This window comes from Lactuca virosa, chromosome 7 (assembly GCF_052849685.1).
Source record: "Lactuca virosa cultivar CGN04683 chromosome 7, Lactuca_virosa_CGN04683_v6, whole genome shotgun sequence".
Lineage (NCBI taxonomy): Eukaryota > Viridiplantae > Streptophyta > Magnoliopsida > Asterales > Asteraceae > Lactuca > Lactuca virosa.
Window position 1 is genome coordinate 118,379,984 of NC_136432.1, and position 14,566 is coordinate 118,394,549.

General features: G+C 28.9%; 1 protein-coding gene across 1 annotated transcript; it reads left to right on the top strand.

Annotated features, from left to right (window-relative positions):
* The first annotated feature begins 1,809 nt into the window (after positions 1–1,809).
* Positions 1,810–6,138, top strand: LOC145125005 (Pentatricopeptide repeat (PPR) superfamily protein). Its single transcript, XM_079060492.1, has 2 exons — positions 1,810–5,085; positions 5,664–6,138. Exon 1 carries the CDS (start codon positions 1,858–1,860, stop codon positions 5,032–5,034), a length of 3,177 nt encoding a protein of 1,058 aa, XP_078916618.1. The 5' UTR covers positions 1,810–1,857; the 3' UTR covers positions 5,035–5,085; positions 5,664–6,138.
* The last annotated feature ends 8,428 nt before the right edge of the window (positions 6,139–14,566 follow it).

Sequence of the window (14,566 nt, forward strand, 5' to 3'; positions counted from 1 at the left end):
TCCAGGTCCCATTTTAACTGTAATTGAATATTTCAAAGCATATTAAGTATCTTTTAGTTCTAAATAACATAAAACATAGTATAAAATAATAAGAAAACATCATAAATATATGCATAAAATAGACGTTATCAAAAGACATGTCTAAAATGTGTTTAATTTATGCTTTTGATATACATAATGAAAAATGTAAAATTTGCATGTTAACTAAAATCACTAGACAACCTTTCAATGATGTTGTTAGGGAAAATAAGGCGTTGGAACTTATACATAGTGATTTATGTGATTTTCGTGCAACACCTTCCCTAGGAAACAAAAAATATGTCATTACTTTTATTGATGATGCATCTAGATATTGTTATGTCTATTTGTTACATTTAAAAGATGAAGCTCTTGATAAATTTAAAATTTATAAACAACAAGTAGAGCTACATAAAAATAAATTAATAAAAGTTTTGTGTACTAACAGAAGTGGTGAGTATTATGATCCAATTAATTTCGAATCAACTGAATAATACACCAAACCATGACTTCTTATACACCACAACAAAATGGTTTAGCTAAAAGGAAGAATAGGACTTCGAAAGAAATGGTTAACTAAATGTTGTCCTATTATGGTTTAAGTGAAGGGTTTGGGGTGAGGCTTTGTTAACTGCAAGTTATATCTTGAATAGAACTCCAAACAAAAGGAGTAAGAATACTCCTTAAGAACTTTGGTGTAAAAAGATATCAAATTTGAGTTATCTCAAAGTTTGGGGTTGTAGAGCAGTTGTAAGGTTCACCGAACCCAAAAGGAAAACATTGGGTGAGAAAGGTATAAAATATATCTTCATTGGATATGCTGAATATTCAAAAGCATAATTCTATGTTTTACAAGTTCTGATTTGCGTTCCTGTAACCATCAGATGACAATTTTAAGACATGAAGTTATGTTCTTGATCTATGATCAATTTTGAAGTCAGGACTGGTACACTACATCATAACATCTTATTCGGTCTCCTTTTTTTTTTTTTTTTTTTTTTTTTTTTTTTTTTAAACAATGAGTTTTATACAATTAGAGATTTTAGATTGTACCCTCAAAATGCTTTAATTTGAAAGTGTTTCACAACTCTCACTGATCCAAATACTCTGTTACCCCAATTATCTAACATATATGTCAGTAATAGATCAACCCTTTTGAAAAGTTGTTATATTTAGTTGAAATTAAAAGTTGTTCTATTTAGTTGAAATCATAGAGTTTGGGATAACTCTAACTTATATCTTGGTTGTTAATAATATATGAAGTCAAACATCTCCCCACAACACCACGATGACAATGTTCGTTTGAGCATTTCGATTTTCTTCACTCGAGATTTTGCAACATCCAGCCATAAAAAAGAATAAGAAAACAACCAAACAAGAAGTAATAACGATATACTAATCTAGAATTAAACGGGAAAATAAGAGCCACATAACTAGGAAAAATACATGGCAACAAGATTAAACCAACTACAAAAGTCTATAAGACAACAAACACAACCTTCCTCTATGGTCTTTGTAAAAAAACAAAATCCAATTTATGAAATCGTGGCTAAATACAAGTATTTTTTTTAACAATAATGATATTTCAAATGTTGTGATTAGATAGTTTTTTTTTTCAAATATAATATATTGATAACAAACTTAAATGTGTAAATTTTTTATGAAAAAATTGAATTTTTTTGTTATTATAATTAATTTATACATAAATAAAAATTCTTTAGCTCTTGTATTTATTTATTTATAATTAATTAATTTATAGAGCACTTCTATAGTTCTATGTAGAACCATTTACAGAGGCAAGAAATCAAACCATCCTCGAAAACGGGCTGTTCCCAACAAATGATTTTCTGTAAGCTTCCTAAATCCAAAAGATTCTCTACTTTCACGCGTTCCCCTTCCCGATCATCATCTTCTTCTTCTCGTCGCAACCATCAATCAATTCTGTCACTCGCGACCCTCTTGAAAAGTAGTGTGAGTCCATCTCTCAAACATTACAACAACTTTCTTCTTAAACTCTTCAAAACCAAAAAATTTCGATTCATTACACACTTCATATCTCAACTAAACTCCAACAAAATCGAAGGAGATCATATCACACATTCAATCTTCACAAGGGCTCTTCTCAAACAACACCATTACGAAAAAGCAGTCGAATTTATCAATACCCAGATAGGAAAAACCCCAACCATTTTACAAAATCGGATTTTGGATTCATTAGTCCAAGGTTTCTGTGTCAATGAGAAAGACCCGGAAAGGGGGTTTTCGGTGTTGCAGGATTACCTGAAGATTGATGGTATAATTCCTTCTTCTTTTACATTTTGTGCATTAATAAGTTCTTTTAGTCGGCAAGGTAAGATGGATAGAGCAATTGAAGTTTTACAACTGATGACTGATGAGAAATTTAAATACCCTTTTGACAATTTCGTGTTTAGTACTGTTATCTCGGGGTTTATTAATGTTGGGAAGCCTGAGCTTGCTGTAGGATTTTATGAAAATGCTGCAAAATCCACTGCGTTACAGATGAATATTGTCACTTATACTTGTCTTTTGAGTGCTTATTGTAGATTAAAAAGATTTGAACAAGTTTCTGAATTACTTAACAGAATTGAGAAGGATGGATTAGCATCTGATGTTGTGTTTTATGGTAATTTAATTTATGAGTATTTTAGGGCAGGAACTGTAATGGAAGCTTTGCAAAAGCATAATGAAATGGTTGAAAGGAAGATAGAATTGGATGCTATTAGCTACACAATTCTTATAGATGGTTTTTCAAAGGAAGGACTTGTGGAAAAGGCAATAGGGTTTCTACATGTAATGGAAAAGGAAGGAATTAGGCCGAATTTGATCACTTTTACCACAATCATATCAGGATTTTGCAAGAAAGGCAAGTTAGAAGAGGCCCTTAGGGTCTTCAATTTGGTGAATAATTTGGGGATGGAAGTGGATGAGTTTGCATATGCTACCCTAATTGATGGATTTTGTAGAATTCATGATTTTGATTTTGTGTTCCATATGCTTGATGAAATGAATGAAAAGGGTGTTCATCCAAGTGTTGTCACATACAACATTATAATTCATGGGTTGTGTAAAGTTGGGAGGACAAATGAGGCGTATGATCTTTTGAAAGGTATCCATGGAGATATTGTTACTTATACTACTGTGTTACATGGCTATATCCAAGAAAAAGATTCCATGGGGTTGTTAATGACAAAAAAGACCCTCAAAGAAGCTCAAGTTTGTATGGATGTTGTCATGTGTAACACACTTATAAAAGCACTATTTCTCATAGGGTCATTTGAGGACGCATATACCCTTTACAAGGGAATGCCAGAGATGAATTTGGTTGCAAATCATGTTACTTTTTGTACTTTGATTGATGGGTATTGTAAATATGGTCGAATTGAGGAGGCACTTGAAGTCTTTGATGAATTTAGAAGGACATCAATGAATTCAGTCACATGTTATAATTCCATCATCAATGGACTCTTTAAAACAAATATGATCGATATGGCCATTCAAGTGTTCATAGAGCTTAACGAAAGAGGTATGCCTCTAAATCCACATATCAACCAAATGTTATTACATTCGATTATAAAAACAAAAGGCCAAAATGGGATTTTGGATTTTGTTTCAAGAATCAAGAATTTGGGACTTGAATCTTTTCATATAATATGCAACGATGCTCTTTGTTGTTTGTGTGATGAAGGGTTTTCTGAGTCCTGTACTGATTTATACATGTTCATGAGAAACAATGGATCTTTTTTTACCATAAACTCTTATAATTGTTTCTTGGAATTGCTTGTTAAAGATCAAGAAATGGGTTTTGAAAAGATTTGTGTAAGCGATTTTGTGAAAGAATTTGGAATCTTTGACTCTAGAGTAAGCAAGATCATCTTACATTACTTGTGTATGAAAGATATTAACCTAGCAATCAAATTTCTCAAATCAAGAAACAATCTTAATTTTCCAATCCCTATTTTCAAGAAACTAATCAAGAATGGAAGGGCCATAGATGCTTTTAACCTTATGATTGGATCAAAAGAAAGACTACCCTTCATGGATGTTGTTGATTACACCATTCTTGTAGACAAACTTTCCAAAGAAGGGTATATCCGGAAAGCTTTAGAGATATGTTGTTTAGCCATGAAACATGGAGTTACCCTTAATGTCATCACTTATAATTCAATCATCAACGGGCTATGTCACCAAGGGTGTTTTCTTGAAGCATTTAGACTATTCGATTCATTAGAAAAGAAAAAGATTGATATAACTCCTTCAGAAATCACATACGCAACACTCATTGATGCTTTAAGCAAAGAAAGGTATTTGCTTGATGCCAAAGAATTATTCGAACGGATGATTTTAAAGGGTTTCAAGCCAAATATTCGTGTTTATAACTCTTTAATCAACGGGTATAGTAAGCTTGGGAAATTGCCTGAAGTGTTGAAAATTGTTGCTGATTTGGATGAAAAAGGTGTGAAACAAGACGAATTTACAATTAGTGCTGTGATTAATAGTTTTTGTAGAAATGGGAACATGGAAGGAGCTCTTGAGTACTATTTTGATTCAAGAACAAATGGTCTTTTCCCTGATTTATTAGGGTTTTTCTATTTAATTAGAGGGTTATGTTCTAAAGGAAGAATGGAAGAATCTAGAAGTGTTTTAAGGGATATGCTTGAAATTGAAAAGATTGTTGATTTGCTAAAGAAAGTTGATACAGGGGATGAAAATGAGTCTTTGGATCATTTTCTTGTTTCTTTATGTGATCAAGGGAACATACGTGAAGCTATTTTGCTTCTTGATGAAATTGTGAGGATGTTTTTTCCTGTAGGAAAGAAGTTTGATGAGGGAAGGGTTGGATTAGGTGGATCTCAACCGTTGATTTCTGATCAAGATGATGGGGTGTATGATGATTTTGAGGCTTGTTATAACTTACTTGCTTCACTTTGTTCTAGAGGAGAGTTAAAGAAGGCGAATAAAGTTGCAAAGTTGCTTTCTTGTTTTGATAGAGGATGATTGATTGAAAAATGAAAATGTCATTTTCTTCATGTTTGATGCAATTTGCAGGTATGTTCTTGCTATTTTGATTGGAAACTAATTGTTGAATAAAGCTTTTTAAAAGATTAAACTTTGCATTATTTGACACCTTCTGATCTTTTTCCCATAAAATCGAATTTTTTTCAATGTGGATGGAAATCATGGAATCTTTCTGATCAATGGGACTTATAGTTTAGAAAAGTAACTGTATCAAAATAATACAGCATGATTAGCATCAACATTATAAATTTACAACTATAATATGTTTGTTCATATACTTAAAAATATATATGTTGTATATACTCCAAAGTTTTATAAATTTTTTGCACAGAATCCTTTAGATTGTTAATCTGACAAGTAAGATGAATGAAATGTCTGAATGTCTGTATTTATCTGTTTACTTCTTGTAAATTGTTGAATATAAAAAAAACTTATTATTAAAATAAGAAATAAGAGGTTTTCAGTTTTTTTTAATGGTTAAGTGTTTTTTGAAAGGAAATAAGATCTTAATGATGAAAAACATATTACGTATTCAATCAAGAAAAGCTAATACAGATTCTTGTTTTCAACCTTGCTCCTAATATCTAACTTATAATTTGTCATTTTAGGATCATGAATGTTACCAATAACAATGAGATCGGAATGTGCAACACAATTTTGTTACATGGCATTTATTTTTTAAGGTGAGATTTGTGGATTATAAGTTGCAAAATGGAAATGGTAAATTGGTAATCCATAAGCTTCAAAGCACAAATGGAATTGGGGATTCCGTCCTTTGATCCACCTCATCATGTATGTAAATTAGCAGCACTCAGAGGGGAGATAAATGGAAAGAGTTATTGTAAGAGTTGTGTTTACCTTCTTCTTGATCTTTGAATCCTCAAAGTGGAGTTTGAGTTTATTACAATTTAACTTGAATTCTCATCGAGTTTTCAGAGTATTATGTTAATATGTATGTATTTGTAATAAGTTTTTTTGGTTACGCATAAATATAAAAAAGCGATTGTACTTTTGTCATTATATCGGTTTAGCCATTTAAGTGGCATTTGTGATGATTAGATTAATATATGTTTTACTGGTTAATATGGCATTCTACGAAAAAAACATGCACCTTAGCTGGAATTATTATTGAGGTTTCTTTAATTTAGGACAAAGTACAATCCTCCCCCTCCCCCCCCCCCCCCCCCCCCCCCAATGAAATAACAAATGTATAAAATAAAAATAAAAATAAATAGACAGACTAACCTGAATGTTGTGATTATAATGCATGATATAAACTTAGATGTTGGATGAACTTTGCTATTTAGAAATATAAATTTCAGCAGAGGAAAACTTTGAGAGTATTCAAGTCTTACACAAGACAACTCTATTTTATTCATAATGGGCAACGCCCTTTTATACATAAGGAAGACTCTTTAGAAGTCATTATATAATTATAAACGACAAGTGATAAGATGAGAATCTAGTACAATACACTTTCACGTTCTCATGTTTTGAGAAACGACAATCCTACGTTATTACAAATTATATGACAAGACTCACATCACACTCACATTATTTGTATTTTTACAAACGTTAATGGGTATTTATAATTGTCTTCAATCGTCATTGCTTACGACTTCTTGTCTTCAAACGTCATTGCTTACGACTTCTTTTTTGTTATTCATCCATCGCTTCTTGTCTTCAAACGTCTTCAAACGTCTTCAAACGTCTTCAAACGTCGTTAATGGGTATTTATAATTATATGGCAAGTTTTTTGATTTCTTGTAAAGCTAAAATCTAACATAATAAATAAAGATCTTTTTGTCATATGTCATGCTCTCATTGCATTTGACATATGTTATTTTTAAGAAAGATTTTTTGATTTGTTTTTTTTCCACTTGTCATTTTATGGGTTTTTCCATTTTATTATATTCTACATAATATTCAAATGTAATAAATGTAGTAAATGTAATAATAAATGCATATCAATTTCATTAATACAACTTTCCTTTTAATTTTAAAATTTCTTAATTGAATCAAATTATTTTATTTGTTTATTTATTTAAATTATTTGTTTAAATTTAAAAGAGAAATAAAAAAAAGTCATAAAATAACAAATTAAACATTACATTTCAATAATTCAATATATTTTTTCCCTTATAAATTCAAACTTTCTAAATTTTTAGATTTTCATATTTAATTTTATTTTTGAGAATAAACATGTGTAGTATACGAGTCTCTGAATTTGTCACATGTTATTTTGTGGTTATTTTAAACTTTTTTCCACATGTCATTTTATGGTTTTTTTTTTCCTATTTTATTAAATTTCATATAGTATTTAAATTTAATAATTGTAATAAATATAATAATAAATGGATATGAATTTCATTAACGGGCTTATCTTCTAATATCAAATTTCTTAAATTAAAGCTCCATTAGTTTCCTTTGTTTATTTATCTAAATTATTTATTTAAACTTAAAAGAGAAAAAACACTTCAATTTTAATAATTCAATATTTTTCTTATTATTCTTATAAATTTAAACTTCTCAATTATTTAGACTTATATATATATATATATATATATATATATATATATATATATATATATATATATATCCGGTAAGAATGAAATTTTTGGTAGGAAGGTAAGAAGTTTTTTTTCTATATATTTTTTTGACGAACAAAATAAATGAATCACTAGATGATTCATTTGTAAGATGATTCACAAGAAAAAATTCCCAAAAAAAATCTTTATGATTCATTTTTAAGTAAATTAAGAAAAAATTCACTTTTATGACAATTTTAGTGAATAACAACAAAATCATTATATAAATGAATCATCGAGATGTTTTTTTGAGAATTTTTTCTTGTGAATCATCTTACAAATGAATCATCTAATGATTCATTTTGTTTGTTCGCGAAAAAAATATATAGAAAAAAAACTTCTTACCTTCCTACCAAAAATTTCCTTCTTATTTGATCTTGACTCTATATATATATATATATATATATATATATATATATATATATATATATATATATATATATCATTAAGAACAGAGAAGGCCCAGGGGTACCATATAGTTATGTCAAAATACAGTCATAGGATTATTTACAATAAACATGTAATTTAATTTGAAACGATAATATGAAACCGAGTCAATGACAAACAGCCTTAAAACGCCAACTTTGGCTAAAAGACGGGCAACATCACGACTAGTGGTTTAATCATTTCAAATTAACTTACTTGTTATCAACCTAGACTTTTGTATTTCAAATAACCATATGATACCGAAGGTTTCTACAAAATTAGTAAAGCCATAATTTCATGAGATTACTTAACACTTAAAAGGATTTAGCCTATCATTAGGCTAGTACAAACAATAATAAAGTATAAGTAATGAAAACTTACAAGAGTAAGGGGAAACACAATCAACGCAAGATGGATGCACCAGTAATACTTTAAACTTATTTTATTGCTTCAGAATAATTTTACAAGAGAGAGAGAATAAGCAAAGGATAGGAAGAACTCTTCCCAGATGCCTAATATGTAAACATAAGAGCCTATTTATAGGCCCGGACATCAAACAAAGATTAAAAACTATAAAATGTTACAGAATAATAATTGAGTGCACTATCGAGTGCATTGTGACAACTGGTTGATTTGATGCCTCTATTATTGTTGCTTTATAAAAGCAAATAATAGATGTAGAAATTTCCACCGTAAATTATTAAGTTTTTGTCTTCTTCTTTTGTAGCTTTTCCAATATTATATCTTCAATAGTGGCAAAAGCATCTTCGACAGTAAATTCGTCCATAATGTCATTGTTATCATCCATTGGCTGAGATTCGCCTGCAAGACAATTATCATCATTGCCTGTAGATAACATGGAGCTGTCTGACGATTGTTTATTGATATTTTGAAGCAGGTCTTCTTTCATTTGACGGAAATAGGTCTTGATAATTTCATCTTTTGATGGCGAGGAATTTCCCTGTGCTTTGATGGAGTTCAATGCTTTTTCATAAGGATTAGAACTGTTGGATTGTTCCTTATGGGATAAAAATTCTTTTTGGGATTTATATTTCAAAATTGCTTGATTGATATTATCAATCGTTTGTTTAGAATTTATCTCATTTGAGATCGGATCTTTTTGCAACATTTTTGCCCAAAATTTTGTAAGGTATGACCTTTGTAAAGATGAGAACTTATTGGGACTATAATCCACTTCTGGATCCATTTCCAGATCCAAGGAATTGAAAATTCTATGAAAAAATGTAGAGTAGGTATTACTTCCCTTCCCCATTGGAATGTTCAAGAGCCTCCTTGTATTTAGGGGCTACATGTAACCATTCAACATATAAAGATTTGAATGGTTCAGGTAGAATTTGAACACTTGGACCATATGATGTCCACCATTGTGTAAACCAATTTGGCAACTTTTGTTTATAAACTTGGTCACAGATTTTGAAAAACCAAGAATGTTTCTTTTTTGGATTTTCATAAAGAAAAGCTTTATAAAAGCTATCGATATAATCCCATAAATTGTATTTTATTAAGTTTTTTTGTTCAGGGTGGAGAAATTTTCTTTCCCTGAGGGTGCTTAAACCCCATTCTTCTGCAAATATAATCCTCTTGAATATTACTTTGCTAAAGTTATAAACTTTTTTATCTCCTGCAGAGGAGAAATGTGAAATTTCACATGTGCCTGTTGAAATTAGTATATTTTCATAATAATTTCGTGATTTATAAGAACATGCTGCGTATGACGCAGTATCCAGATATCTGGAAAATAAATTCCATGGATCATCATTATCCTCAAAGTATAACATGATATCTTTCTCCTCTAAAAGAATTATTAAATCTTTGTGGGGAGTTAAAATATATTCTGAGGAATCATCATTGTCTTCCTCCGAAACTATTTTTGAGAAAGAAGGATTATTATCCTTTTGTTGCTTCAAGAATTGTTGGAAAGCCGAGTATAGTGGATCTCCAGGTTTCGGCATATTAGATGATGATGGTTGGGAGACAATATTTTCAGCCATTAATAAATTTTTTCCATGTTGAATAAGAGGATATGATCCTCTTTCTCTGCCACCTCTATTAGGGTAGCCACCACTTCCCCTATTAGGGATCATCATGCAAAGTTTAATTCAAAAGTAATATAAGTTTATTCTCAAGAAACCTAAGATGAGCTCTTAGGCCTATTAGTCTGAATCTTAATAAATTAATTCGTTATGGCGAATGCTATCAAGGATATTTGTGTCTGTTGTTGGCATATTATCCAATAAGTTGGTTAATTCAACTTCAGTCTCTTTAATTAAGTTTCTTGTATTAGAAATATCATTAGATAATTGTCTTAAATGCTATTACTCATTTAAAAATTCTCTAGTTAAAAAATTAGGAAGACTATTATCTTCACCTTTTCTATATATTATTGTAAAATCAAATGGTGCTAAATGAGCTTGCCATCTGGCAAACATTTGTTTAGACACATCATGCTTAAAATCTTTATTAAACATAAATTTTGCTGCTTGACAATCAGAAATTACAGTAAATTGTTGATTGTAAAGATCATCTTGAAATTTTAAAACACATTTTACTATTGCCAGGATTTCTTTGGCAGTAGTAGCATAATTCTTTTGAGAATCAGACCATTTTCCTGAATGAAATCTAACTAAATATACTTCTTGTTTATTACTTGGATTAATTTGTTTTAAGACCCCTCAATAACCTATATTGGAGGCATCGATTTCAACAATTTTTTCCCAATTTGGATTTGCTAAAGACAGACACGGTAACGATTTTACCTTTTCTTTTATTCTTTGGACTGCTTGAGTATGAAGATCAGTCCATGGAACATGTTTCTTTTTTAGTCTATCATATAAGATAGCCGTATCTTTAACTAAATCTTTATAAAAAGAAGATATATAATTTAAACTTCCTAAAAATCTTTGTAATTGAGTTTTATCAATAATTTTGTCAGGAAATTTAGAAGCAAACTCTATACTTCTATTTATTGGAATTATATGTCATTTTTCTATATTATGGCCAAGAAATCTGATTTTGGATTGAAATAAAACCATTTTGGGTTGAGATATAACCAAACCATTTTTTTCTATAATTTGTTGAAAAAGATTTAAATGTGTAAAATGATCTTCAATGTTTTTAGAAAAAACTAAGATATCATCGATATAAACTATCATGCAATTGCTATGAGGATAAAAAATATCATTCATAATATTCTGAAATTCAGAAGGTGCATTTTTTAAACCAAATGGCATAACATTCCATTCATATTGACCAAAAGGAACATTAAAAGCAGTTTTATACCGGTCTTTTTCATCAATTTGAATTTGCCAATACCCTGATTTTAAATCGAATTTTGAAAATATAATTGCAGAATTTAATCTATCTATTAAATCTTTTTTATTTGGAATTGGATACCTAATCCACTTTAAAACTTTATTTAAAGGCTTATAAATAATTACTAGTCTAGGAATTCCTCTTTCTTGTTCTGCATGTTTATTAACATAAAAAGCAGTGCAAGACCAAGCTGATTTAGAAGGTCTAATTAAATTTTTGCTTAGTAAAGAAGATATTTCTTTTTTACAAAGATCCAAATAGTCGTGATTCATTTGACAAGGACGAGCCTTGGTTGGAATATTTCTTTCATTAAAATTGTCTTTATATGGAAGAGGAATTATATGTTTCTTTCTTTCCCAAAAGGCATTAGGATGATCGGAGCATATTTTTAAGATAAATTTATTTCTTAAATTATTAATTTTTTCTTGTAGCTTGGGATTTTGTAGTTTTTCATCTATGTTTATTATTAAAATTTCTTCTTTTAAAAAATTTATTTGTTTCGTTTTCAAATCTATAAGATCTATCCAACGAGTAAAAGGTTTTGTAATAAATTTAAAAAATACTTCATAATTTTGAAAATTGTCTAGGATTCCCTTTTCATTAACTCCAAATGACAATATTTTTTGTAAAAATGGAGTGCCTAAAATGATTTCATTGTGGGACATATTCTTAATTATTGTAAAGTTTAGTGGAATACAAACTTTATTATTACAAATCTTTGAATTAGACAATTTATAATTAATATCCAATTTCTCTCCACTGACGGTACGAATCACATGAGTGGATTTTTCAAAATATTTGACAGGAATTAAACCTTCCTGTATACAGTTTATATCTGCTCCACTATCAACAAGAGCAATAAATTCTTTTTTATAATATTCTCCAATTATTAATTTTATCTTGACGTACCATTTTTGGGATGTAATTAATTCCATAGCACTTAAAAATTCATTCGACTCGTTATTTGAGGTTGATGTTTTACTATTATGGGATTCTTTTTCAAGAGTAATGATTCTATTTTCTAACTTATTATGATTGTTTTTTAGATAAATAATTTCATTTTTTAAATTATTGATTTCTTGTGTGTAATCCATGATTGTAGTGTTTAATGAAATATTATTTTTCATTTTTAATCTTTGATCTATCTCTTTCATAGAATAAATTGGTTCATTAATCTGAGTATTTCTTTGATTATTCATTATTTGATCAATGATTTGTGATCTTAATTCGGAATCATCTATATTTTTTAAAATAGATAAAATATCTTTATCTAAAACGTTTATTTGTAAATTATCCTGAAATTGTGATTGAATATTATATATTTCATCACCACATGAGCAATTATTTTTATCTATACAAAAACAATTATTTTCTTCTTCTTCATTAGAACTACTTGATGATGTATAAATTTCTTCATCCGAATTTATATTATTTATTTCATCATCAGATGAGGATTCTTCCGAATTATTTAAAAGAATTTCTTTTAATTTCTCTTTCATATTATCATCTAAATTTAGATTATTAATCTTTTTCTTCATTTTACATTTATTGGCAAAATGATCAATTCTACCACATTTATAACAAGTTGGTGGATTATCTTTCTTCTTTTTATTATGTTTTTCTTTTCTAAAAGACTTTCTTTTAGATCTATATTGTTTTTGGTTTTCACTATATTTTTTAAATTTTTTAGGGATATATTCCCTTTTTGATCTCTTTTTATTTTTTAAAGTATCAATACCAAATTGTTCACAAAAATGGCCTAATTGTTGTCTCTCAGTGAGGCGTTGTTTTTTAATCTGTTGATTCAATTTTATTTCATTACACAAGGCTAAACCTTCTTGGGTACATATTCCGATAAGTTTTCCATATGAATAATTTTCATAAGGAATTTGAGGATGATTTCCCTGTAATTGTTTCCTAACTCTTTCAGCAAAAAGGTTTGGAAGACTATCAATAAATTTTTGTTTCCAATAACTAGAATTACAATCATCTAATTTTAATACTCTGCTCATAAAAGTATCTTTATACCATCTAAATGAAGTTAATGTTTTACATTTCATACCATTTAGTAAAGTTCTAGTATTACCAGAATTATTTGACCATTTACCCGAAAAATGTTCAATTATACTTAAAAGGAGTGTATAAACCACATCTTGAACTATTGTTTGTGCAGAAGTTGAAGTGCCATCTTCATTTTTAATTTGATTAGTAACTATTTTGGTAGCATTATAAATTTGAATTTTATCTGATTCATGTAAATAATTATCCCACCAGCCTTTTAATTGGCCAGTAAAACCTGCTATTATCATTTGAGCAACTGTTAAATCAGTATTTCCTAATTGTTTTACACTAGTAGCATATAGAGTCATTCTTTGAGTTAACAAATATATTTGTCTCTCTGTAAAACCATCTAAATTCCATTCATAGACGTTTTTACCATTATAACTATTGTCTTGTATAAACTCTTGTTCCTCAAATAAAGCATCTTGAGGGGTAGGTCTATTATAATAATATTTAGATTGGACGGGTTTTCTAGCAAATTTACCATCATAACTCTCATATTTTATTTTATTAATACGTTTATCTTGTTCGGATTCAGACTCAGAATTATAATCTGATTCTTTAATTTTGTTTAAAGTATTTACACTTAAATTTTCAGGTTTTTTTAATTTTTCTAAAATTTGATCTAATTTTGTTTCATTTTTAAATTTAAAATCTTTTATTTCTGGAGGAGGTTGGAAAGTTACTATTATCTTTTCTTTATTCGGCTTTGTTTTCTCCATTTGAGATTGTTCGATAATTTTATATATGCTTTCTACCTTTTCTTCAATAGAAAGAATTTTTTCTCCAAGAATTATAGAATATAAATTTGTAAAATTATTTTGTTGTATTAATTGGTTAATATGTTCTACGGTTACCTGTAAAGTATTACTTTCAACTAATTTTTTATAAGCCGAAAACTTTAAACTTATATTTTCTCTAGAAATTTGAAAACTTTGTTGTGGCGGAAAAATCAATTTTTGTATATTTCCATTTGTAAGAGTATGTGACAACCCCATTTTCACGGCCAGAAAAGACCGATTTTGTTTATGCTTTGTTTAAAAATCAGAGTAACATTTTAAATAAAAGTGTTGCGGAATTTGTTCCCAAAATAAAATATGATA